The sequence below is a fragment of the Numida meleagris genome, chromosome 5 (assembly GCF_002078875.1).
Source record: "Numida meleagris isolate 19003 breed g44 Domestic line chromosome 5, NumMel1.0, whole genome shotgun sequence".
Taxonomy (NCBI): domain Eukaryota; kingdom Metazoa; phylum Chordata; class Aves; order Galliformes; family Numididae; genus Numida; species Numida meleagris.
The window spans coordinates 29017151-29043262 of record NC_034413.1 but is presented as its reverse complement, the minus strand read 5'-3'; the positions used below and the strand labels follow the sequence as shown (position 1 = coordinate 29043262).

The window sequence follows — 26112 nt, the reverse complement described above, 5'->3', positions numbered from 1 at the left end:
TTTTGATTTTCTTTTTTTTTTAGATTCTGAAAGGATGCCACTCTAGTCAGAATTAGAATTTGTTCAGCTTTGTCATTCTTTGTGGCATAAAGCTTCTGTCTTATAGGTGCAGGAAAACTGTGGTGCGTCTGCAACAGGTGATGTGATTTTGAAGTAGAGTGCTTTTTTTTTTTTTTTTGAAAGTGCACTGACTGTACACCAATTCTGGGCATAGAATTGCTTGCTATCGTTATGGAACTTGAAAGAAAACGTCTGTAGCTTTTTTTATTAATGCAAGTTAGATGGACATCTTGGAAGCTTTACTTAATCACAAGCTCACTTTCTCTCCTCCCCCTGAAATGAGACTTGAGGGAAATCATTATGGGGAGCTAAACTGTTAGGATTGGGATATCATGAGTTGCCTGTGTTATTTTTCCAAACCTGAGACTGCTTGTTAAGGCTGCAAAGTGGGGGAGCTGGAGGTTGGTAGTGGCTGTGGCCAGTTTACTTGGGAGGCATGGCCACATGAAGGAGTGAGGCAGTCGTGCCAGTTTGTGCTCTACCTGAGGGCAGAAACTCTGGTCTCATCTAACAGAAAGCTGGGCTGCTTTCCTCCCTTCCTTTCTTGTCATGCAATCCCCAGTCACTTAGGGTTGCTCTCCAGCCTAATGATAAAGGTATCTTACCAGTAACATGAGGAGCTCAGAAAGTCTCTCTGTTCAACATCTTTGCACTGGAGAAATGTGCTATATTGTAGATCAAAGTGGCAGGACAACTGGATTATGGAGAGAGTAACACAAATAATAATGCCTTGTCTGGGAACCATTCTGGGATTGCAGTAGGGATGTTCAGGGGCACCTTAGATGACTGTTGCTAGTCCTTAAATGATTAGCTGTCATAAATGTAATTTACTCTGTACCTGCAGGAAGAAGCAGTAGTGTTAATCACAGCTGGGTGTCTGCCTACAGTAACTTCTATGCAATCGTGTGCTAGTTATTGCATGTATAGGTGGGGTGGACAAGGGAGATGCATATGTTTTTAAATGCATTTAGTTTGTGTGTGTATATACACACCTGTAAACAATGTTTACATACATGTAAACAATGTCTTCGAAGGCATTTTTGGATATATTATGTATATGTAATATATAGATGTATATACAGATACATTGATAGAGATAGCTAACTTAAGCAGCCTAATCGTATCTCAGATGCTGGCATTAAATACCAGGCTGCAGCTTTATCTTTAGGCCACAGTGTACAGCTGTACCTACAGGAGAAATTCCCGTGTATGTACGGGTGAAAGTCGAGGAACTGTGCAGCAGCGTCATGAGAGCTAGCAGTATGTTTGGTAGATCTGCAGGTACTCTGTATAATCTTGGAGTTTTGGTGAAACTTTTCTCAAGGAAAGGCTGCTGCTGTCATGCATTGTTATGTTATGATACAATCTGCAAAATCTTAAGAAACCAAACCAACTCAATTTTAGGGCTCTTCTCACAGATTAGCATATTCTCTGACTGTGAATTGGTAGTTTATATAAAGCTCCATTTATTGTTTTTCCTAGATAGTCCACAAGATGGTACTGCACCAAAATCACGTCCGGGGCTGTACATTACACTCTATATTAATTATTTTAAAACCTCATTTCAATGTGTTAATGATTAAACAAACAAGAGACAGTGTATTTAGCTAGGTTAAATAATATATTTCAAAAGCTGATGTGCTGGAATTTATCTGGGCTACCCCTATTAATGCTTGTCATACATTTAAATACCTTACATCATTTCAAAAGGCTCTGTGCACCTGTGAGAAGAATTTCTATTTTCTGCCTTTAAGAAGGAAAGCTTACAGTTAAGAATTTATTTCCTGGTACCTGGTGGGACTTTGTGTATATATTGTCTAGTTTCATTTCTCCCACTGTTTCATCGTGTGTGTGCCAGAACTTTTATTAATTTAAATATTTAAGTTGACAATCTGATTTTTTACTTGATTTTTTTAATATGCATCAAAAATGCTAACTTTCAAAATATTCCTAAAATTCCGTGAAGTCAAAATGGTATGCAAGGTTCATAGGGAAACACTTCAAGAATTTCTGTCAGTTCACAGCTTCCACTTGTTACAGGGAACGAGCCAATTTTTTTCCCTTCACAGTCTCCACCTCTTGGTGATTTCAAGTACTACAGGGTCAGATCCTGGTGCCTGTTTACAGGTGAGCAAGGAATCCTCGGATACTGGGAAAGATGATGTGGAGAAGAACCCCCTGAAGAAGAGATGCAACATTAAGTTGTTGGCAAACTTGTAAGCACTTCTGTGCCTTACTGGGACTAAGTGGAATCATCTTCTGTTTAACTTGGAGATGAAGGAAAAGATTCCCATCTTATGAATGGAGTTGCTTTCTCCCCTTGTCTTTGTGGAAGAAGTATGGGAGTAGGTGCTGTTTGTGTGAATAACTTCCTGGCTGACAACTTCACAGCTGAACTGCCAAGTTAAGTTGTCCTAAAGCAGCATGTTTGATTGAGTCTTTTCAAACAGGGATCTGTGAGTGTCCCCCTCTAGGATGCTGCATAGGAATTGCCTCTCTTTCAAAATTGGCTTGCAGTTGTCCCCAGAAGAAGGGAATTCAGATGGGTTGGACGGGGCCATATATGGCAAAGATTTGGGTGAAGAACTCCTCAAGAGCAGCCCTGCGGAGAGGGACTTGGGGGTCCTGGTGGATGAGAAGCTGGACATGAGCCAGCAGTGTGCGCTGGTGGCCCGCAGGGCCAACTATGTTCTGGGCTGCATTAAAAGGAGTGGCCAGCAGGGAGAGGGAGGTGGTGGTCCCCCTCTACTCGGCTCTTGTGAGGCCCCATCTGGAGTACTGTGTCCAGGCCTCGGGCCCCCAGCACAAGAAGGACGTGGAGCTCTTGGAACGAGTGCAGAGGAGGGCGACCAAGATGATCAGAGGGCTGGAGCACCTCTCCTATGAGCAAAGGTTGAGGGAACTGGGCTTGTTTAGTTTGGAGAAGAGAAGGCTCCGGGGAGACCTCACTGTGGCCTTCCAATACTTGAAGGGAGCGTATACACAGGAGGGGGGTCTAGTGTTTGTGAAGGTAGATAGCAATAGGACAAGGGGGAATGGTTTTAAGCTGAGACAGGGGAGATTTAGGTTAGATATTAGAAGGAAGTTTTTCAGACAGAGGGTGGTGACGCACTGGAACTGGTTGCCCAGGGAGGTTGTGGACGCCCCATCCCTGGAGGCATTCAAGGCCAGACTGGACGTGGCTCTGGGCAGCCTGGTCTAGTGATTAGCGACCCCGCACTTAGCAGGGGGGTTGAGACTCGATGATCCTTGAGGTCCTTTTCAACCCAGGCCATTCCATGATTTTATGATTGACTCTAAGGAAGGCTTTTCCACACCCTTCCTACAGCTGTGTGAAAAAATGCTGTCAGTAAGAACTAACTTTTTTACAAATCTTTGTATGTGTATCCCTAGATATAGCAAATATGTTCTTTCATCAAAGTGAGCTAAAGTGAAACTGCTGAAGTGATTAAGTAAAGGAACTCCTGATCACAATGCAGTGACTGAACTTGTCTTTGGAGATAGGAGCATCTTGAATAAACATGTAGTTAGTTAGAATGCCTAGCCTGCAGGTAGGGAAATGAGCCCTATCTTTAACTGACAAACTGTAGGTTGGAGGCAGCGTTAGCTTAGTGGTCAAGTGATAAGAATAAATACAGAAAGCATTGCAAAAATCTGGGGTGTGCTATCTTAGTGGGAGACCACCTAGCACCCAAACTTGCACAGCGTTGCCATAAATCCATATCTTGTCTGTGTGTGAGATTATCTTAGTGCATGCTGGGTAACAAGTCCACCTTTTGGACAATGGAAGCAGCAGGAGGTTGTGTTCCATGGCCACTACAGATGTTGCAAACTGACACAGGTTGTTAAGCCTTTAAACAGACTTGGGCTGGAGTTGTTCCACTCTTGGGTAGTTGAGTTGTGTAAGTGATCACAGCGCCCATAGCTATGGTGTTCAAAGCATGGGGTTTTTCCTGTTATTAATACATTAACGAGAGTGCTGATTTCTAGACCTGCCAGGATATTTATTGTCTTAAAGAAAAACAATCATACAGTACATCTGGTTACTAAAGCAGTGTGTATCACTCTAAATGTGTAGTGGCTGGATTTAAACTTCGTGGATTGGTTCAGTATTGGATGTTGTTTTGAACTTTTTTCATTTTTTTCCCCTTTTTTGTTTGTAAGATGTATCTTGCTTTGACAAATCTATATTAACCCACATGTTTGGCTGTGGCGTTTGCTTGCCAAGTCTAGTTTTAAAGCAAAATCAGGTTTCTGAGCAGTTGAGGCATAAAATAGTCTTTAATGAAAATAGCAGCAGACTTTTAACTCTACCTTTTCCAGACAGATGTCATAATAATGTGAACCATCAAAGTGAAAAATCATTTTTGATCAGTTATCTTGAAATCTGTATTGACAGGAGGTAGTCAATATAATAGATAATTTTATCTTATTCTTACAATGTCATTTGAAACTTCTAATGCAAAAATAGTTGCCTTTATCAGATTCTCATACATTATACTGAATTTCCTTATTTTTGATAAATCTACAACACCAACTGGAGATATTTTGTTAACATACAGAGAGAAAGCCCTTAGGGTGCATTCTGACATGCTTGACTCCCTTTGCAGCCTCCTCTCCCTTCTTAAATGGCCTTGACTTTATGCCTATGGTTTTATCTGTGCCAGGTATGACACAACCCTATTACAGTTGCCAGTATGAAAAACATGTCCTAAAAAACAGAGCAATCCAAAATAAGAAATTTTTGTGCTTAAGGCCAGGTCTTGAGCTTCGGTATTGGAACCTAATCCCTACTCTTACAGAGGTTTTGCATAGGCATTTTATCTATCATAGCAAGTGAAAGACTTGTCCTTTGGGGGAATTTAATCAGTATTTTTTGTATTTTAGACACCCAGGGTACAATTTGTGTGACTCCAAGAGCAAGAATTCTGTCACCATGATTAAAAAAAAAAAAAAAAGTGACCTGAAAAGTCAAATACTCCAGAGGATGAAGTTGAGTTAGCTTTTTTCATTATCATATGCATTTAAGATAATGATAGTCACTACGATGACTGCATTAATTGATACTGTCTGTTGCTGCCTGCACTTCTGTTTGTGCTATAACATCATTCCCTGTCAAAGAGAGGACAAGAAACCAGGCCCTACTATATTCAAAACTTCTATGAGAAAAGTATAAAATATCAACATCACTCCTCTTGCTTGGTAGTTTTAATAGAATTTTGTTTGATATTTGTTTTTAATTGCTAACAACCTAACCCAAAATATTGCCTTGAAATTTTGAGCACGGGAGTCACTTTTATGTGCCTCTTAATGCAGTGCTCTTTTAATGAAGGAAGTTTGAAATTCCAAAAATGACACTTTCTTCTCCAAGTGACACAAACTTGCTTTGATGGAGAAATTCTGAGTTGGATTTTTTTCATTTTCAATGAGGAGCTGAAGTTTGCCTTGTCTTGTGATCTGTGCCAGCTAGAGTTCGGCTTTTGGAGGTGTTCATACTGGAGGAAGTTGAAGGGAGTTAAGGGACTTCAGACATATTCCAGTGTAATTGAAAGGAATAACTTCTCTTGTGTATCTGGTAGAATACCTGAGGTGTATGTTGAAGAATCATCAAGCAGAGACATAAGAGCAGTTAAATCAGGAGGAGAGGTTGGGTGGAACTGTAACAACGAAGTAGCTATTGTTATATAGGCTAAAGATAGCTAAAGTAGTAGTAATTTGGAGTTTATCTCTTCTACCAATATAGATTTAAAGAATTTAAGACACGTAGGCCCTACCCAGTTATGCTATAATATGTTTTCTAAGTAATTAGTCTCAGCCCTCTGCTATTTTCCACTTTTTTTTAAAGATGATACTGGCATTAGTTAATGCTTTCCAGTTATGAAGAGGCAAATGCGCACATTTGAAGAAAATAGCTGGCCAACAGGCAGAATGCTGTTAACACAGAAATGTAGCAACTTACTGTAAGTCTGTGGAAGCAACTCAGAATGATTTTATGCTCAGTCATTCAGAAGTCAGATTAGTCCAAAGCCAGTGGATCATTTGTAGAATAGGGGCTGAAGGTTATCGCTTTTCTGTTGAAATTCTCAATCCCCATTCCTTAGATGTGTTGCATTCTGTTGCCTGCTCTAGCGGATCACTGGGACAAGAAGCCTTTTAAACTATGGTGGCTTTCCAGCGGGGTTGTAGTGTTGGAAAATGGTGTTTATAACAATACAAGCAAGTCCCAGCTCTTCACTGGGATACTGCCAAAGCCTTGGATTGGTGGATATGTTGTTGCTTGTGCCTCTGCCAAGATGTCACTTGCTTCTTTTACTCCGTTCCTTTAGCTCAGTCTTGTACTGAAATAAATGAAGGTTCATTTGTCTGCTACTTAGCCTTTTTTTCTGCAATATCATTTCCAAATGACTTCTTTCTTGACTTGAGAGTATTTCTGAAAACACCTGTTTAGGTTTTCTTTGCCTTGCTTAGTATCAGTTACTTAGATACTACTACCTTAGTGGCCTTGTTAGGATGACTTCTGCTTTGTACATAAATATACTGAGATCAGAATTATTCATTATGCATAAAAGCATATAAGGATTTCCAGCAATTCCATATCCTCTGGGGAGTCTGAGTATTTCTGGAAATGACACTGCAGTTTGGGAGGAAAAAATAAGATTTGTTTAAATTACAGCTGTATAAGGCAAACAAAATGTAAAGGTAAAATTCTTTATGGGGAGAACTGGGCAGGATTAATGGATGTATCCTTTCATCTTGAACATTTTAATATCTGAACAGGGCCTTGGTGTTTTGAATTTCTTTACTTTTTTGTTTAGCATCAACAGTTCAGAGCATGCAGGTACCAGCAGAGCATATCTGTTTGTTGTCTGATAGTGTGATTAAAAAGACAAATAACAAAGGAATAATTAGGAGGAGAATAGAAAAAAACACACTTTTTTGTGATTTTAAGACTTTGCAATGTGCTTTGTGTTGAGAAGAGCTTCTGTTTTGTCATTCCACATCTCCTCAGTATAAGGACAGAAAGTGAAATAAAGTGAAAGCAGATGAAGAGAAGGGCAAAAGAATTGCTTCTTAAATGGGGAAAATGAAATAGATCTCTATAGCATGGAGAAGAATGACTCAAGGGGGATACAGTAAATGTGAATAAAATCATGCCTGCCTCATAAAGTCATCTGTTGTGAGTGAGCTTATCGATTTGCCAAGTCTAGTGGCGAAACGGGTGAGATACCGTCCAAACTTGGGACAGAAAATCAGGCCGAAGGAGCAACTTAAATGTGAAAAATGATGTAGAGTTTTGGACCGTGTACCTATAATGCACGTGAAATTAATTAAAATGTACATCCAACTTAAAAATCATATCAATTACATATTTAATGATTTTTAAGGATAAATGCGCATCATTCTGAGTGGCTTCTATTTGTATCTGTCAAGTACTGACAGGCCTGCGTGTACTCCGGACAGTGCTGCAATGAACTGCCAGTGAGCTTTGCTCTTCTCTGTAGACAGCCAGCAGTAACCAGCCTCTGCTGAGGAGGTCAGGCATCCCTGGAGCCAGCTCCAGCAGCCTTCCAGGAACTGGCAGCTATTCTCTTCTGCAGTAAGACAGTGCTTTCTGAGGTCTCACGTGCTGGATAAAACTAGAAAGACTGTGCACACTTTTGTGAAGAGCCTACTTTGAAGGGAGACACAGATCATCCGGTGTTTAAAGCAGATGGGAATGAGGCTGGAGAAGGCTGTACAGTAGAAACCCAACTGGTGGTAATACACAGCCTGCCCTGACACCAGTCCATACTGATGAAAAGAACTCATCCAGTGCTTTTAAGTTTTTTCAGGTTATCCTTGTATGTGAACTCAGCCACTGAATATCTTGCTAAAGCAAAAAAACCTGACCAAACCGAAACAAAAAAGCTTTCAGTTATATGGGTATGCTGATTGTAATACATTAATCATGGAGAGACAGTGGTCTCCACCCCATTGTAGAAGAGACAAAGAAAGACCACATGTCAGTTTGTAATGTGAACACAGTGCAGCATGTGTGCTTTTCCTGCCTATTGATCAGGAATACAAAACTCATGTTTCCTTCTTTTTTTTTTTTTTAAATACCTCGGATTTTGCCTTGGATAGCATTAATGAAACACTGTTGAACACTCGATGGCTTTTGGCCTTAGCTCTAACGCTTAACCAAACCTATGTCTGATGCAAATTTTCACTGCCGAATTAAACTGGGAAACGTTTAAAATCTTAACATTTTGAAATAATGACTCCTGGGCATCCAGTAAGACTGGAAGGAGATAGCAGGCATGTTTTATGACCTTGGCCCCAATGTAGAATCCAGTGTAAGCTGCTGTGTTTGCAAAGTAAAAAGTAGAGGGAAAAATGATCTATAGAAAATGAAGTTCCATCTCAATTTTTACTTTAAGATGTACGTTACTTTTTTAAAAATTATTTCTGCTATCTGTAAATTGTTTTGAATTAATGATGGCCTGGGAGATGTCATCATCACAACCCCAGAATTTCAGTGTATTCTCTTCTGTCTACAGGGAAAATCTGTGGTTCTTGTTGTTTAAATGTGAAGACGTGAAACAAAATTATACCCTGCCTGTGTTACCAGCCAAGGGCAGAAGCTGCAGAATAGGATTTTCTTTGGATGCAAAGACTGGGTAGACCTTGCTGTGGATGTAAGAGCACAAACAGCGTTTTGGAGCTTTGAGTGCAACAGTGAGAACATGATTGTCATAAAGGCCATTATCATGATGGAACAGTGATTGAGCCTATGTACTCAAATGTAGCCAGCGCAACCTTGTTGATTCTGATTAGTGGTTCTTTGTTACTGAATAATACATGAATTGTTTATTTGCTGTTCATGTGTATGCAATTCTTGTAGTATAGTCCAAAGCCTGTTTTTCGTTACGGCTATACTTGTAGTCTCTGCTTAACTACACATCTGAGAACACCCTTCAGAGTCTATGCTGCAACTCTAGAATCCAACTTTAAGGCTGCAAATGAAACCTAAAAAGAAAAAAAAACAAAAACAAAAACCTGCTGTTATAAGTAATGCAATGTTTATTTAAATAAAGACATGTTATTAACAAGTAGTTACAACATCTTTAAATAGCTGAAATTTTGTATAGAGCTTTTGCAAGTTAACACTGAGTGGTTCAGTCTTTAGGCATATCTAAAATCACAGTTTTGCATATGCAGAAGAACTGAAGAACATCCAGTTGTGTAAAGGGGAAAATGGTGCCTAGGACTTTTACTCCCAGAAGTAATCAAAATGTGATGATGCAATAAGAGATGGAAAAGGTTGATTAGATCATCTTATCCATTACCCTTACATTGCAGAATTGTTCTTTACAATTCTTGTCTGTGTCTTCAATCACAGTTTCAAACAGACAAGTAATGGGCTCCCACTAGTTTCTTTAGAGTGGGATTCTGTAATAGATCTGTAATTTATGCCAAGAATTCTGGTATATTTTATGTTTCTATGTAGCTGTGTTTAGTTTTTCTTCCTTTTTTATTCCATGAACTAATTGTAGATTTTATTAATTTTTTGCGTTTTAGGTATACTATCCAATACAATTTTAAGACCTTAACACTCAACAGAATAATTCAGAAACATCTCTGTTCTCTTTTGGTTTGGATCTTCATTTGGAGCTCATCAAATACTTCTGATAAGACGAAGCGTGTGAAAGGTCCCAGATTTTGTGTTATGAATTGAGAATGTATTTCTAGTTAAACAATCCCCCCCCAAAAATGTTTATTAAAACATAAAATACTGAAATCGATAAAACAGTTTTTTGCTGTCACAATAAGGTTAAGTACGGAGTTTGGGGAGCTGTGAAATCTGTGATCCTCTTGGTACAGTGGTCATATGTTGCTGGTGAGTGTCACCCTCATAAATATTTTCAAATGCATCCAAATATCTATTTTAGAAGGGAAGAGTTGTAAAGTTTCCATTCTAATCATAATTAGAATCTTAAATCTCAAAGATTTTGTCTGTAAATGGCCAGATAACCAACCTTGTAAATATGTAGCGTGTAGTGGGTCCAGCTTTCTTTGGAAGGGAGAGAGAGACAGAGGTTTTCAGTTTCCTCCAACATTTATACATTTGATAATGCATTTGGTTCTTTTATATATTAGGCAACTAATTCTGCTTTAATCTTCTAATGCTCACTTATGTATTAAGTTGCACTGAGTAGATTGTGTATTATCTAGGACACAGGAACGTCTTGACTGGGAGAGAGAGCAGTTTTTAATGGGTTATCTGACCCACAAGATGGTTTTTTGGCTGGTGATTTTTTCTTTCTGCATCAAACCCTTCCATGATACACAACTTTTTTCCCTCATACTGGTGTTCAAAGGTTTTTTAAGTATGGATTGTATTATTGATTTTCTAACTTTGGATGTATTGCAGGAACTGTTTTCATGAAGTGTTCAGCACTTATCTTTTGGAAATGACCTATGCATATGTGTATTCTTGCTTTTGCTGTGCCCTACTGCCTTTCATGGGCTTCTGTAGAAGTATGGATCCTAGGTGGTTTTCTCAATCCTTTTCCTGTAGGTCACTGGCAAAACCAAGTCTCTCCTGCATTCCATTGCAGAACTTCATTTTTCTTGTTAGTTTTTTTTTCATAATATGTCTTAACTCTACTGACTGAGCAGAACAGACTATACTTTTCTGCGTTTTGGCAACTGTTGATGGACATGAGGTCTGCTGCCCTGTTCCATTAGTCATCTTTTCTGTAGGTTAAATGAGGTTGTGTTCTACAGACATCTGAGTGCTCTTGTTTTCCAAATACTTCTATCTTTCTGGAAGTAGGGTAGCAGAAGTCAGTCTCAGTATATCTGAAGCTTTGCAAATGCTAAGTAGAACAGAAAAGTTATTTGTTTTATTGTACCGTCTGTATTTCTACACTCTGCTGTGCTGTTTGTCTTGCAATAAGACAATAATAATAATAATTAATAAATTAATAATAACTTGCAATAACCTCCAGAACTTGCTGAAGAACAGTCTAACATCTTCCTTAGCCTGTGTGCTTTTTGTCCCCCTATCTTTCCTGTTGACATTCATTTGTTGTTTTTGTTGTGTTGTTATTGTGTTTGCCCAAAATCATTCCTCTGGTCTTGCTTATATTTAATTTAATTTGACACAGTCTCCTCTGAACAAATTCAGACCGGTCGTAGTTCATGTTGTTACATTATAAGTAACCACAAATTATTTTATTTCGGAATTTAAGACTGGAATTTAATTGGTCTGTTGGGTAGAGAGGGGCTGCAGAGGGGGGTCTCTGTGAGCTGAGCCCAGCAGCTGCCCCATGTCGGATCAAAGCTAGCTCTAACAGGGACTTGCTGCTAGCAGGTCGAACCATGAGCAGCAGTGGCTGTGCCTCTGATTTAAGCAGATTTAAGAAAGGGAAAAGAGGAGTGAGAGAAGGAGCCCTGCAGCCAACAAGATCAGTGCAGAAGGCGGCAAGGGAAGAGTGACAGATGACGAAGGGTTATGGACTGACCGCAAATGCTATTCCCTGTTCCCTTGCGCTGCTCAGTGGAGGAGGTAAGAAGAGGGTGGATGGGAGGAAGGCGATTTCAGTTTACTTTTAGTTTCTCACTGCTCTAGTCTTAGTAGGCAATAAATCATATTAATCTCCCTACACTGAGTCTGTTCTGCCTATGATGATAATTGGTGAACGATCTCTCCGTCCTTTTCTCAACCACTGAGTTTTTTTCGTTGTATTTTTTCTTTCCCTTTCCTTTGAGGAGTGGGAGTGAGAGAGCAATGCGGTAACAGGCCATGGGTGTGAAACCATTACAACTGGACTGCTCTACAGTGGTGGTTTTTTAATCTCCTCTTCTTTGAAGTCTTTCTTCCCCACCGTGTTCTCTCAAGTTTAGTGCCATGGTTGCCATTTATCAGACTTGTGGTATCTTGCCAATTTTTAAGAGGTCTCAAAAGGCGATAGTGGTTGAAATTGTAGCTGAAGCCTGTCATTCAAGTGTCCTGGCTTGAACTGCTTGTAGTCTGCCTGGCTGATATGTGTATTTTAGTCCTCTTTAAGTTGTTCAACTTGGTTCTAGATGGTCATTTTGTGTATGTTTTCTTATGTTCTACTTTGTGGAGTATTGGTTATTTTAAAATCTAGGTTCATCATATATTTTAGGTAGAATTTGTGCTATCTTTAGAAGTAGAACAACGCATTTATCTCCATACAGAACTGTCATGCAACTTGACTCCTCTGCAGCCCCTCCACAAACGAATTCTATTTGTAAGCAAAACAAACACAGGAAGAAAAAGTAAAGAACCTTTGCCTCTTGTGCGGGTTTGATTCAAATCGTACTGGTTTGTCTGTTTGTTTTGTTTTCTTTTGTTTCTTTTTAGGGGGATGGGAGGAGGGTGTGAGTGAGATTGCAGTGCTGACTGGTATTGTCCTTGTGGCTGTGCGTGTAAATGCATGTCCAAAACTACTCTGCTAACAAGCAAATTAAGAGAAGCACTCTGCATTGTTTTGTAAAGAAGAGCGATTTCAGAGTTAAAGCGATAAATTCTTTGCATCTCCAGTTGACAACTTTTTCCTAGAAATTTAGTGCCCGAAACAGGACACAGTGTTCCTGCTGAGGCTAGAGCAAAGCTGTGTAGAGAGAGATTTCTTGGTGTATCTTCTAGGCTGTTACTTCTGTTAATTCATCCCCCGTATATTTGCCTGCCATTGACTGAGTTCACCTTGTTATACAATACAAATACCATACAATACAACAAATACAATACAAACACCACTACTCCCCAGCCTCATCGTCTCCAATTCAGTTACCGCTCTCTAAAGCGGGAGTTATACAGTCCTCCTCATTCCCTTGATGCCGTGTATTTACTTTACAGTAGACCAGGGCAGGAATTGCCTCTTATATTTTCTGAATAGAGCATTACTGTTATTTGGGTTTCAGGCATCACATCATTGCACCTATTGCATCATAATTACAGTTTTTACATAGGTAGATTCTTATACCTAGGTTGCTTTGGAAGTAATGCCTATTATTTATTTTCTTGGAGATGAAGATAGATACAAAGAGTCCAACAACACTATTTGATAGAGCAGATTCAGATCGCTACAAAAACTATTTTTGTAGTGCTACAAACAGCTACAAAACAGTATTTTTCAGCATCATCATCACCATTAGCCAATTTGCTTGGAAGAACTAATTGAGACACTCTTTGTTTTGTGATGTGACAGCTGTGCATGGCCATCCAGAATGTGGCTTGGCTTTCGTGTCACTCTCACCACTGGTGAAATGCAGCACCCACTACCTCACTGTGCTCACATCTTTAATCTCCGTAAATGTTCAGCAAGCATTGATGAATGTCAGTGCGTGCTGTTTTTTCCACGTGAAGAAATTCAGTTCCACACCTTTGCTTCATGTGCACTTCCATGTCAGATGCCATTTGTCAGACTGCCCCTCTGTTGCCATCTGTCACACAGCAACAAAATGTAATGGAATATTGGTGTGAAGGTTCAGCTTCTACTGCCATGCCACCAGCGTCTACCTCTGATGTTGTGGGCCAACGGAATAAAATAGGAGGCATCTGTTTTGGAGCAATCTTTATACATGTGTATGCTCTTTTGTTCTTGCTAGGCCAAGAAAGATCTGCATCTCCTGTGGACATAAAATAGCTTTGTGAAAATTATGCATATACAACATTTCCAAATTTTTCTGGAGTGACAGTGGATTTTAGGTTTTGCTTTCAAGCAGTCTATAGTAGTTATTTTTTGTTCCAAGGGTTAACTCCTGGACTTCGCCACTTTTTTTGCCAAATAATGTTTAAATCTCCAGTTCAGAAAAGTCCCTAAGTGATCTTTGGTGGTTTGTTTTTACTTTCAGAAAACTGAGAATTTCCAAATGCCCTTGTTTTAAGTATAAACCTGTGGATTGTATGACTGAGGTGTGAGTTTACTCCTTGGAAAATGAGAGAAATGGCATCTGCATCATAGGCATTTGATATCCTTCTGCCTCCTGTTACTGTTAACGATTCTGCTTTTTACATTTTTTACCTATAAAATTCAAGTCATTGCTGCATGGAGAGTGCAGAACGCTAACAGTGCTGAAATCTGACTTGGGCAGCATGGTGAGATTTTAATGATTCCCTGACTTAATTATGTTGAGAACCCTTTGGGAATGAGACAAGGATAGCCACTTGAACGCAGGAAAAGGAATATTGAATAATTAAGTAGTCTAATTAAATGAGTTTCTTATCCTGGAGAGAATTGGGGATTTTATTTCATTTTATTGCTTTATTTTCTTTTAAAATATTTCTTCATGAACTTAAGGAATTCAGTGTATTTTGGAAGGAAGTAGGTACTACATCGAAAATTCTGCACTTTGCTTAAATGGGAAGACTGCAGTTAGAGTCAGAGTTGGTAAATAAATGCTTTGCATTTGTCTAGAGAGGCCTGTACGAAAGCATAGTACTGAAAAATGAATTGAAACTGTACTTCTCCTTACTGGCTCGCATCTGCTTGTCTGCATTGTCTTAGGAGTATTGGCTGTTGCTAATAGATTTTTTTGCATGCGGAACGGCTTCAGGGAAATCAAGACTGGAAAATACCTAGCATACAACAGAAGCCAATGAGCCATTTTTCTTCTTTTCTTGTGACTTCTGTGGTTTTGCACCACAGGAATTCAAGAAAATATTGTACAGCTGAAAGTCTGAGGGCAACTGAGGGATGGTGAAAACTTCAAATGGAATTCCTTCATTGTGACCTTTGCAGATGGCTGCTTTGTTATGTTTATTCAGCAGCTTTTTATTGCAAAATAAAGCAAGTAAGCTGCTCTCTGTGTGCAAGGCTTAGAAACAGGAAAATATGGGGACACCAGCTCAATTAAAGCAGGTGGGTAAGATAACCCGCACCATACGGTCAGCAAGCTCTGCCTCTGCCCAAAGTTATAAATGTTTTTTCTTCTGCAGCTGTGTTACAGTGATTGGTTTGGAGGCTCTTATACTCAAAATTTCATTTAACCTAAAGTGTATAGTTTTGACTGCAAAATGATCCATTACTCACAGACAGAGTTGTTGCATCTATTTATGACCGTTGTCCCATCCCACTCTTTGTTTAGCAGCTGCATTTGCTTAAGAAGATTCATTTATTATGCTGTTGCGGGTGTTACAGTTCTGCAGTGGGATTGCTTTTTTATGTTGCTTTTATTATTATGAAACTGCTGCTGCTCCAAAAAAGGGACACCAGGCGTGGACTTGGTGTTGAGTAACTTGAAATACCACAAAGACATTTCCTGCTTCTGTTTTGTGTTATTTTTAAACCACACTGAGATGAAGTGTTTTCCATCTGAGATGAGCAGGGAGTTATTCTATCTATCTATTCTATCAATTTGGGAACTGGCAGAGGTGCTTTGGAAAGCTGTGCAAGGCCTTCCTTGATCTCTGCTTTTGTTGTGTTGAAGGAAACCCCTCCACTGGCTCAAAGTGCAGACCTGATTCAAAGCCTACTTTTGTGCTTAATCCTGTGTGCTGAGATAACTTTTCCTGGCTGGGCTGGTGTAACTGACAGAGGCGTCTAACATTTGCCTGGACAAAATTGTCAGTTTGGAGCTGCGCAGCACCATCCTGCTGACCACCAGTTCCTGCAGCTGGACTGGGGCTGGCAGGAGCAGAACCAGGAGTGCGCCAGCTGGCCAGGCAGAGAATAGCTCTGAAGTTAATGTTCCCCAGATCCCTACCATACTTTTTTAACATACTTGGAAGCTCCAAACAAGTTGGAAAATATGTTGCAGATCGTGACCATCAGTCTTGGATGTAACTTCCAGCCACTTACGTGTTTGAAGCCTGTTTACTAGCATTTCATAGCGAGTGCTCTTTGTTAGCATCGCTTGGATACCAATACTGAATGTGTATTTCAGTCCTGGTTGTAGGCTGCTATTTGTCTAGTAGGGAAAAACGTACACAACACTTCAGAAAAGTGCATGATCGTATAATTTCAGTGGTTCCTGGTAAACGTAGGTTTTTACCAATATTATTTTTGGGAAAGGGAAAAAAGGAAGAAAGTCTTTTATGTATTTGCTGAGCAACAGTTTAAAGACTACATATATTATTCCTCCTGTTCTCCTTGCATCAGATGCGTGTCATGGGTTGCTTCTCAGTTCCATCTACAAACCCACTTAAAGGGTATCTTCCAATTCATATGCCTCTAGAAATAAGATATGCTCGTATTTTTTTTCTTTATTTGCTGTGAGTCGGAGATGAAACCTTCTCTATAATCTCTGAACAGTAAAAATTAAAGCTCTTTAAGGCAAATATAAGAAACAAATTTATCCTTCTGTTGTGAAAGACAGGGCTCATAGTTTCCAGGTATGGGGTACTCTTCAGTCTTCTACTTTCTACTCTGCTGCTGCATGAGCACATTGTTTCTCTCTTCCAGGTTTGTTCGCAGGTGGCTTTACCATGCCTTGATGGGGGACCCATACATCTGAAAATTTACTGCCCCATGTTCTCTGCCTCTGAGACCAGGGGTTTGAGACTCACTTTAGGTTTTAAATTTTCCAAATTTACATTGCAAGTCTTAAAGGCAAAACAAAATCAGTGGTTGTTTTCTTTTAATTGTCATACCTGAAACTAAAAGTTCTTGGTTGAGCTGTGAACTCACCATCCTTGTATTGGGAGCGTGCTGGACTGGAGGTACTGGAGGTACTACACTATCGGCTCAGCCAAACTTTGTTATCCCTGCATTAGACGACTAGTAGTTTTGTGCTTAATTCTTTGAGGCTGAAACTGTAATTTTATATCTAAATTCAAAGAAATTAAGGGGTGAACACTATAAAAGTCATTTATAAAATGTGTTTTGGAGTTTTCCCTTCTCTCCATGTACTGCATGCATCCATTTCTGACTCTGTCACGTTTCATCTTGTAATTTCTCTGAGACTGTTACTGTCAAAGCAGAATGCTGATAGAAGATGCAGGTGGTCATAGAAACTTAACTTGCAATCCAACAAAACAGAAGGGCAAAACAGGCCCATAACTTCTCGTTTTCCATGCATTTGCAGTGGTCTTAATGCTTTTCTGCATGTTTGAGGGCTGATCCATCCTGCCCTGACTCCAGATGTGTGAAAAGTAGATAAAAGTAGAAACTAATACTAAATAAGCTTTTAAACTCCCTTCTTTTGGTTTTTCTTTTCTTGTTTGTTTTTGAGATGCAAGACCTGCTAGTCTCACAGATGAACACTGTCTGGTCTTATGAATCTCCTCTTGAAGGATTTTCTTTTTATGAGTTAACCAAGTTTCATCGAGCTCTATTATAGCTAGAATTTCCTTTTTTCTGCTAATTCTTCTCCCAGCTTGTTATTTTCATGAACTGATAAATTGACATTGCACTTTTCTTTTTACTTCCACTGTTTCTCTTGACAAAATAATCCAGGCTCTTTCCCCACCCATCCCTTCATCATCTTTTCAGTATTTGGTTATCTCAGAGAACTTAACAGAGTAATGTAACAATAATTGGCTTTATTTTTCCTTCATGCGTTTTCCTTTCCTTTGCTCTCCACATTTTTCTATTCTACCTGTAAATCTTGTTTAAATGTTTGGTGAAAATATACCATGTTTACCAGTAAGTTCTTAGAGTGGTCTTCTAGCACTGTACATGATCAGTCTTATTTGATCCATAGTGATCTAATCTATATAATTACTATGTGTAATTATTGAATGTTTTTATGGTATTGCATCTACCCTAAAAGAGTTTTTATATTCTCTTTTCGTAGATTTGTGGTAAGCCAATGTTTTCATGATTGTCTCCTCTATATTTGTGTTGCATATTTAATATAAATATTTAATATAAATGTGATGATACCATCCTTGCTCCATAAGCTGCTCAGTAATCTATAGGTTAACTCCATTAATTAGGCCACAAACACGTATTTCTCTACACATTCTTATGTTTTTTTCAAGATCTGTCTCAATGCTCTATGCTAATGCTGTTTTGTAGACTCTTTTGAGTGCACCTTTATAACAGTGCTCTAGTAGGTTAAACTAATCCAGCTGACAAACTTCAAGTTGATGAAATTACTTCCTAGCCTCTATTACAGCTTTGTGATCAGATGAAGCTGAGGAGATGTTATTCTCTGGCTAACAGAAACTTTAATTTTCCCAATGCTGAAGTAAGATATAGTTTATCATTCTCCATAACTTTATCAGGACCCTGTGGATTGTACTGAAACAGTCATTGGCATTTCATTAACTTTGTAATTAAGGGTGAAATCAAACAGCTTAATTATTTTACTGAAGTCTGAAAAGAAGCACTTAATGAAGTTTTCTAGTACCTAATTCCCTTGAAGTGAGTTATGACATCTGGCATGAAAACCTTCGTACTTCATCCAACTATCAGTCTGGCAGTGCCCTATCACCTTCCAGTGGATGATGCCAGCAGCTCACCATTTCCCCAAAAGCAGACATTCTGCATATATGGTCTTTTTTCCACAGGGGCCTGAATCTTTTACTCACACCTTTTTCATAATCACTTTTCTATTTCAGACTTCTTTCTTTTTTTTTTTCTTTTTTGACTTTTGTTGCGATAGCTAAGATGTAATTTCCTGAAATTCTAGTTTGAAAAGGCATTTTATTTTTCTTCTTGAAATCTAATTCCGGAGTTTGGAATCTACAGTTGAAGCTGGAGTTGTAATCCACACAATAAGAGCATGTGCATGTTTGGCCCAGTTGGTTAATTAGTTGAAAAGATAGTTGGGAAGAAGCCTGACAGATGAAATCCTTGCACTTCTGTATATCTCAAGCGACTGGACAAGTTCACTTATTATCATAATTTGTTAGAATAATTCTCATTCATACAAGCTTGGGCTGCTTTCTCTGTGCATGGAAGTATGGTCTGTGCATAAGGTGGTATTAAGGCTTTTAATCTGCCTGTGTACCAATTATTCTCTCTGCCGATGTTTCAAAAGTGTGCTTCAAGTATTTTAAACATACAACACTTTGAAAATACAAATAATGTATGATACTTAATGAGGTTATTTAGGCATAAATTACAGACTATATGGTTAAAGGGTTTGTGGAACATCTCGGGATTAGCCTGGAAGTGATAAATTAAAGCATATTCACATCCTTTGTGGCTCAAACAGAAGTTGGTTTTGTAAGCCAAAGGCTCATGAGTCCTCCAAATCCAGATGGAAACATGCCAGAAGTGGAAGGGGCCCAACTCTATTGAGTTTTGTTGAATATATTTCTGATTCTGGTCCTTCTGTATTTTGTGAGCACTTCCCTGCTAGTAACTGCATTCTGCCAGAGAGGGAAACTCAAGTCAACTTTGTTTCACAGAGGAAGATCGGAACTTCAGAGACCATTAGTTCTAAGGTCATGTAGGCAGCCTGCGAGCTAGAAAGCAAAGCCTTGGGTATGAGTTTTATTTTGCTTCAAACGTAAGGTAGTCTGTCTTTCCCTGGCTGTTCCTCCACCAGCCTCCTTGAGACGATGTCTCCAGCCCCTTGTACCATCCATTGTGCCCATTTCCCTGCTGCTGTAGGGCTCCTGTGATGCAGTAGGCTCTTTTCCCTGCTGACTTGTGCTTCACTGAGGAGTGGCCCACAATCCAGACAGGTGCTGAATGTGCCCTTTGAATGCTTGCCATTATGCTCCTTGCATTATGGTTGAAAACATGCTCTGAACGTCATTCAGATGCACGCTTTGCATCTTTAAAAACAGAAATATGTTTATTCAAGCTTCTAGCACATGAAGGAGTGGGAATTGGCTGCTTTTGGTGTAACACCAGGTACTGCCAAAGGGCAGCATTCCTCCTTCCACAGCTTTCAAAAGGCAGTACATGTGTCTTCCAAAGTGCTTCAGAGGGGACGAATACTGAGAGGTATGTAGTGGTTTGTGTGTGGTAGGTACAGTGAGTTTTAGATACAGAAACCTGAGGTTTAACTGTACCGGGAAGAGAGGTCCTTAAGGTCACATAACTGTGGTTCATCTCCATCCTCAAGCATTTCTTAAAAGTCATCCCTAAATAAGAAATGTTTAAAACCTGGCTTATTGGCCTGTGAACAGTAGACAAACAGTTCATTATGTGCTGCCTTTTGGATAACATACAGGGCGTTCAAAGCAGTTTCAGTTCTGGAGATTTAAAAAGGTTATTTTGCTCTCAGCTGTGTCATGTGAGAACTAATGCAGTGGATGCATGGCACCTACTAGACCTTACAGCTTGGATTCAGAAAATGTCTCTCAAGTTCTGGGGAGGAGTACCGCTAACTTTGTGAGACAGCTCTGGGTTTTATGCTAAATTCTGACATTTCGGTATGATTTTGCAAATTGCACTTCAGATATAAATTTAACTTCTTTTTTTATAGTACAAGTTTTGGTTCTGTTTTGATTTGTTTTCCCTCAGAAAAGTCATGCTATATTGTCTAAAATATACTAGTTTTGCTTGCAGGGACTTTTGGTTCTTATCCAAAAGAAATCAGACTGACTCAAAATGTGGATTTTCATTACTGCGAGGTACTCTACTAGGAATACCAGGAAAGGTTAAAAACAGCAATTTCCAGGCAAGCTGCTGGTTGTTCATATTTACATAGAGAAAATATGGTTCCGTGTTTACTAGGTGCTTGCTCTGTGTTCTTACTAGTGAAAGATCCTCCTGCAGGCCTGTAACACTGCTGCTATCTTACCTCCTGTAATGAATATTCAAAAGCTGCAGTCATTGAGGACTCAGGTGGCAAAAATAGTAAGGTGATTGAAGTGAGCCCTGACACAGAATCCTAAAAGTACATTTCTAACTACGTGGAAATAGTGTCGATTCCCCTTTCTGACCATGTTAAAGGATGGTTTCAGGAAATCCCCCATGAATTAAATTCTTGTTTCAAATACTAGCATGATCACATCTTTCCTTCTGTATGATGTTTTGTAATAAGTATGTTTTTAAAAAAAAAAGAAGACAACAGGGCTTTCTGTAATCCTCTCTCACAAAATGTATTTGAATTGAAAAAATGGGTATAAAGGACACACTGTTAAGATATGGCAATGCATGCATTGTTTTCTGCATAATGCAGTCAGAGTCTCCATGGTAAAAAAGAAATTTTTATTTTATTTTTTTTTGTCACCATCAGCAGTTAACCTAAAGTAGGAGCTGCTCCATTTCATTGTAGGTTAAAAGACTTACCATGCAAAATTGGCTGAGAAATGTAAATCATTATCGTTATTCTTTTCAATAGGTTTTAAAAATTTAGTTCATGATGAGTGAAAAAAATACGACACAACATATGTTATTGTTCTGGAATTTTTTTAATAGAAAGCCTTGCTTTTCAGCATTCCCCCTTCAGTGGAGTCACTTAGACACTTCCAGCTGGTGGCAGGGGATACAGCCATAATACAGCTTTCTCTGTCCCAGCTGTCTTTTTCATTACGTTAAATGCATTACGATGGCTGCACCGTTTTATAAAGATTCAGGTACAGAAAGGTACAGGAAGAAATCTGCAACTATGTATTTTTGTAGTGACTGCAAGCTTCTGTGAGATCTCTGAATCCTGAATGTGTTCCTGGCTCTGGTCACAGATTTCCTTCCAGTCATTGGAACATTTGCTGTAAGGGCTGGTTAAAGGTGCCCGAGGAAATCACCTTTTACAAGGGAGCATTGTTGTAAAGGATTTCTAATGCGTTATGGCTCACGCAGCATCACAGTTAAAGAAAAACAGGGATTTAGAAATTAATGCTGAAGAAGAAACTGAGAAAAAAAGAAAACACAGGAAAAGATCCCGGGATCGGAAGAAAAAGGTATCTAGATCTGTGCCAAATTCTGACAGGGTTTCTTTTGTTTCAATTAGCTCATTCTTGCATGTAACGTGGTTGCTGTCGGAGTAATTTGTTAACGTTGTAAAATGACATTGGTAACTGCAACTGGGGGGTTTGCAAAGCCATTGAATGTTTAATCGGATATTAGTTGATTGCAGGGATGATGCAGAAGGTGTGCGTTCGTTTCACAGATAAATCACTCGTGTTTCCATGATCTGCAAACTGTCTGTGACTTGGAAGTAGTTTGTAACCGTGATGTGAGGCTAAATGCGCAGCTTTCTCAAGGGTTTAACAGCATAATTTAGACCTACATACATGTACTTAAGGCAAATGTGTCTGCAGGCAGCTTTCTTTTCTTTGTGTTTGGACTGTGCCACATGTTTGCCTTCTGAAACATACATTTTTGGGGTAATGTTAGAGAAATAAGGTGTTTTATTGTTTCTCTTTTTTCCTAAGGGTGAACAGTGTTAAAGAATTGAGCCGCAACAATCTGTTATTAGCAACTTTCTTTTGTTAGGGAAATACGTGACTGTGATCTCACAGCCTGGCTTTTCTCTGCTGTAGATTTGTCTTGGATGCAGAGAATCCTCCAGCACACTGGCACCTGAAAATTTCAGTAGGCACTGCATTGCTCATTGTTCAGTTAAAGAGCTTGTATGTGATTCAAGTCCCGCTAATTTTCTCCAAGTTACCAAGCAAAATAGTTACGGCTTGTGGTATAATGACAGATAAAGAGGACACTCACTTTGGCTGCTCTGTGGTACGTCCTTAAAAATGACACCGTATACCCTGCTCCAGAGAAATAAGGCCTGGCTGTGATTTCTTGTCTTTGGTTGTATTTTATTGCAATTTTTCAAGAACGTGTCAAGAAGCCGGTTGTCTTAGCAGAAACCTGGGCTTGTAGTATTTCTGTGTGCTTTTGTGAAATCCCCCTAAGGGGGATTGGATAATCTTCATATGCTCAGAGAAGCAGCGCATGTGCTTCGTAAATGACATGTAGATTTCCTCTAACATATGTGCATCTTTTGGTTGTGTGAGAGTCAGCATTTCCCTGCCCTTTTCTCTTATTTCTCTGTGATGGCAGCGTTATACATAATGAAAAGCACTAAGAAACCCACTGCCTTCTGTTCTAGTGAACACGTTAGGAGGCAGTTTAGATGGCTGCAGTGAATGTACTGCAGCATGTTAGATGTACATATTCTTTCTGGGTGAATATACGTAAAGATCTTCTGAATCATCTTCCAATATAAATGAGTGTGAAAATAAGATCCTATCTCTTCAAGGCTTTCCTATTTGAAGCTGGCCTTAATTAGTAATATTTTTCTTGTCTGCTGTTAGAATTCTGTGCAGGTCTGTAATGTAGCAGTGTGATATTCCACCCCCCCCCACGCTGAAAACATCCACAACACTTAAGCATTTTAGGACTGGCTGTCAACCTATGGGTTGTGGGTTAAAACGTACAGTTTCTCTGTTAACTCTGCTCATGATGTAGGAAGCCCACGTTGTACTTAATGTGCTTAAGTTTAACAATGGCATTTCTAACTGTATACATGGACTGTCTTTGTGTGAGGGTACTTTCTCACAGTTTGTAATTAGAGCAATATAGAAGGGATGTGGCAGTGAGAGGCTCTTGGTTCAGTGAGGTGAGACAATTGCTTTGTGGACAAAAATGCTTTATTGTTTGTACAACACAGTGCTGGAGCAGGGAAATCTCTTAGCAACCAGTGTGGCACATGGATAAATATCAACCTATTAATCTCAAATGCCTGGATTTTTTTCAGTGTTTTATTTCTGCATCTTACTTTCTCTTCTTAGATAAAGAGAGTTTTCACTCCGCCAAAGGCTTTTATTGTTTCTTTTCTTCATGTCACGCTGGAATTTGGTAGCTTGTTCCAGTTTCCTTCTAGATTTCCTTGCGGATTCAGGGCAGGTAGAGGCTATTAGAAGAATGGGGCAAAACCCGACAACTGTTTAACTTAACACGTACATTTGGGCATCAGTCTACTCATAGCAAAGGCATGGTTTGCAGCCCAGTATGTGGGGCGTAGGAAGTCCAATAATTGTGGTTTGCCATTTTGTACTTTCCTGACTATTTAAAACATTTTCCCCCCAATTTTTCCACTATGAGTTGTGAGTCACTTCTTGTTCCTCTGCACCACCCACAAGCGGTATTCAGGGTTGGTTTTTTTTGTTGATCACATGATACTGCACAAAGCTAACCCTTTGCTTAAGCAGCATACAGCAATCTCCTTTAGGGTCCTCCAGTCGCATCGGAACAGCAGTGAGTGCTAACATTTGTGGATGATTTATACAGTGAGGCGACCAAGGCAGCCAATGGTTGGAAAGCAAGACCAGTGGGAGCACCCAGTGTCCTAGGCTTGATGATACCAGCAACAGTCATGCTGATTTATGTCCCCATGTAGTTTTAGCATTGCAGTCTGAGGTTAATGTTTCACAGCTTTTGGCTGGTTAAGCAATTTACAGTGTAATAACGTTTCTATTAAGGCTTTCTTCAATACTTGTATAAGAGAAATGACCTTTTTAAAAATATATACAAAGCAAAACTGTATTATATGTAAGCCCACATATCTAAGCTGAGACTTTTCAAATTGCTGCACTTTCTCTGTAGAGAATCTGTGCTTCTGCTTCCTATGGGCCCACCACACTTTTTCTGTTTGCAATTACAGTGAAGGATCTGCATTACACAGGTTTCCCATTTATTCTGTTCAGGTCTATTTTACAGCTTAAAGCAATTCTGCCTCTGGATGGTTGTGCAGTGTCCTACACTGCAAGCATTTTGGGCACAGTCAAGGGCAGACTGCTTTAAATGGTATCTCAGAACTAAGACACCTTTAATAGTAAGTGTTTGACAGGGTGGTTTGCCGGATTCTGTACAATGCAGTTCCATTGTGTTACTTACTGTAAGAAATAGGAATTGCTTATTCCTTAGTAGTGTTTGGAAACAAATCAGTTACTTCAGTGCCATTTCTAAAATAAAGGTGAAATTTCTACATCCTTATTTGAGTTTTTTTCAGTTCAGTATATAGTAGAAGAGAATGGAAGGTTTTGGCACATACTCAATGATTTATGTTTTATGCAATATTCAGCAAGACTGAAGTGTTTTCCATTTGCATGTAGTGTTCAGAAACCAGCATGTTCTTTGGAGACGCAGAATAGCATGATCATGATGCAGAGCTTCTCTGCTGCTGTCTCTGAGACGTTAAAGGCTGCTGCTGTCACATCCTCAAACTTGTAGGCAGCAAGGAACAGAATAGATATTAATGTTGCAAATCCTGGTCATTTTGTCTAGAGACTTGTGGTGTTTGAAGGTGTTTGCTACAACTTCAGACCTGCTGGGAAAATTGCCCTGGATGGCAGTGACCATCCTGAGAATGTGTGGTGGTTGGTGCGGCTCTGAGGAGCTGGCCAAGCTGTGAGGGGCTGCAGGAGGCCTGCTGGGCTGAGCTGTGCTGCAAGCGCCTTTCAGGGAGGGGAGCCCTGACGTGCAGCACCGCATCCTGGCTGGGAAATCCACTGGGTCCTTTCCCTTCAGATATCTCAGGCCTCTCAAGTGTCTTTTATAGATCTCAGCCATGTCAGGGTTTCAGTCTGAGTCTTATGAAGATTAAAAATTCATCTGCACCCCACGCAGTGAACCTGAGCAAAGGTTTATATGTGGGCCAGCCTCAGTGCAAGTGGCTTCTTCAGTTTAAATCACAGTGATAATGAAACAGATTGAACAGAAATTATCTTCTGGCAGGTATGTGTTCCTGCAATGGACTGCTCTGTGGGTTTAAAAAGCAGTTTGTATTGAATTGGTGCAATTTTCACGTGCAACAAGGCCTAGCAGTTATGAGGTAAAGCTTGAAATGTGAGCTTAAAAGTTTTAAACTCAGAAAGCGAGTGCAAGTCATCATGGATTTTAAAATTTGTTAATCTCACAATTTTAAGACAAACCTCAGGAATAGCTAAGTCTGTTTCATGATTTCTCAACAGCTGTATTTGGCAGTAGTGGAATATAGACATGTTATGCACGTGTGATTTTGACTCAACTCATTTGTGTTAGGGCATAAACCAGGAAGGTGTAGCTCTAATGTATCACGAGGTATTGCCTTTGACAAATAAAAGAATGATGCAGATTAGGAAAAGTTGTTAAGTTGGTGAATTTTGCCTAGGTGCTAGGACAATTTGGATCACATCCTTGATTTTGGACGTGGTGCTCTGTCAGAAGCAAATATTATTAAAAGAATTTCAGGACATTTTGAGAGATA

The 26112-nt window shown here is 39.5% G+C and overlaps 1 protein-coding gene across 8 annotated transcripts in view; it reads left to right on the top strand.

Moving 5' to 3' along the window:
• Positions 1 to 26112, top strand: part of ANK3 (ankyrin 3) — a 350679-nt gene that overhangs the window by 125006 nt on the left and 199561 nt on the right. Inside the window, exon 1 of one of the 8 annotated variants that reach the window (XM_021397590.1) lies at positions 21588 to 21823. The exons of the other annotated variants lie outside the window; for them this stretch is intronic. Coding sequence (XP_021253265.1) covers positions 21710 to 21823 — 114 coding nt within the window. The 5' untranslated portion in view covers positions 21588 to 21709. Of the gene's footprint in view, positions 1 to 21587; positions 21824 to 26112 lie in introns of those variants that run through there. 8 annotated transcript variants of the gene reach the window in all.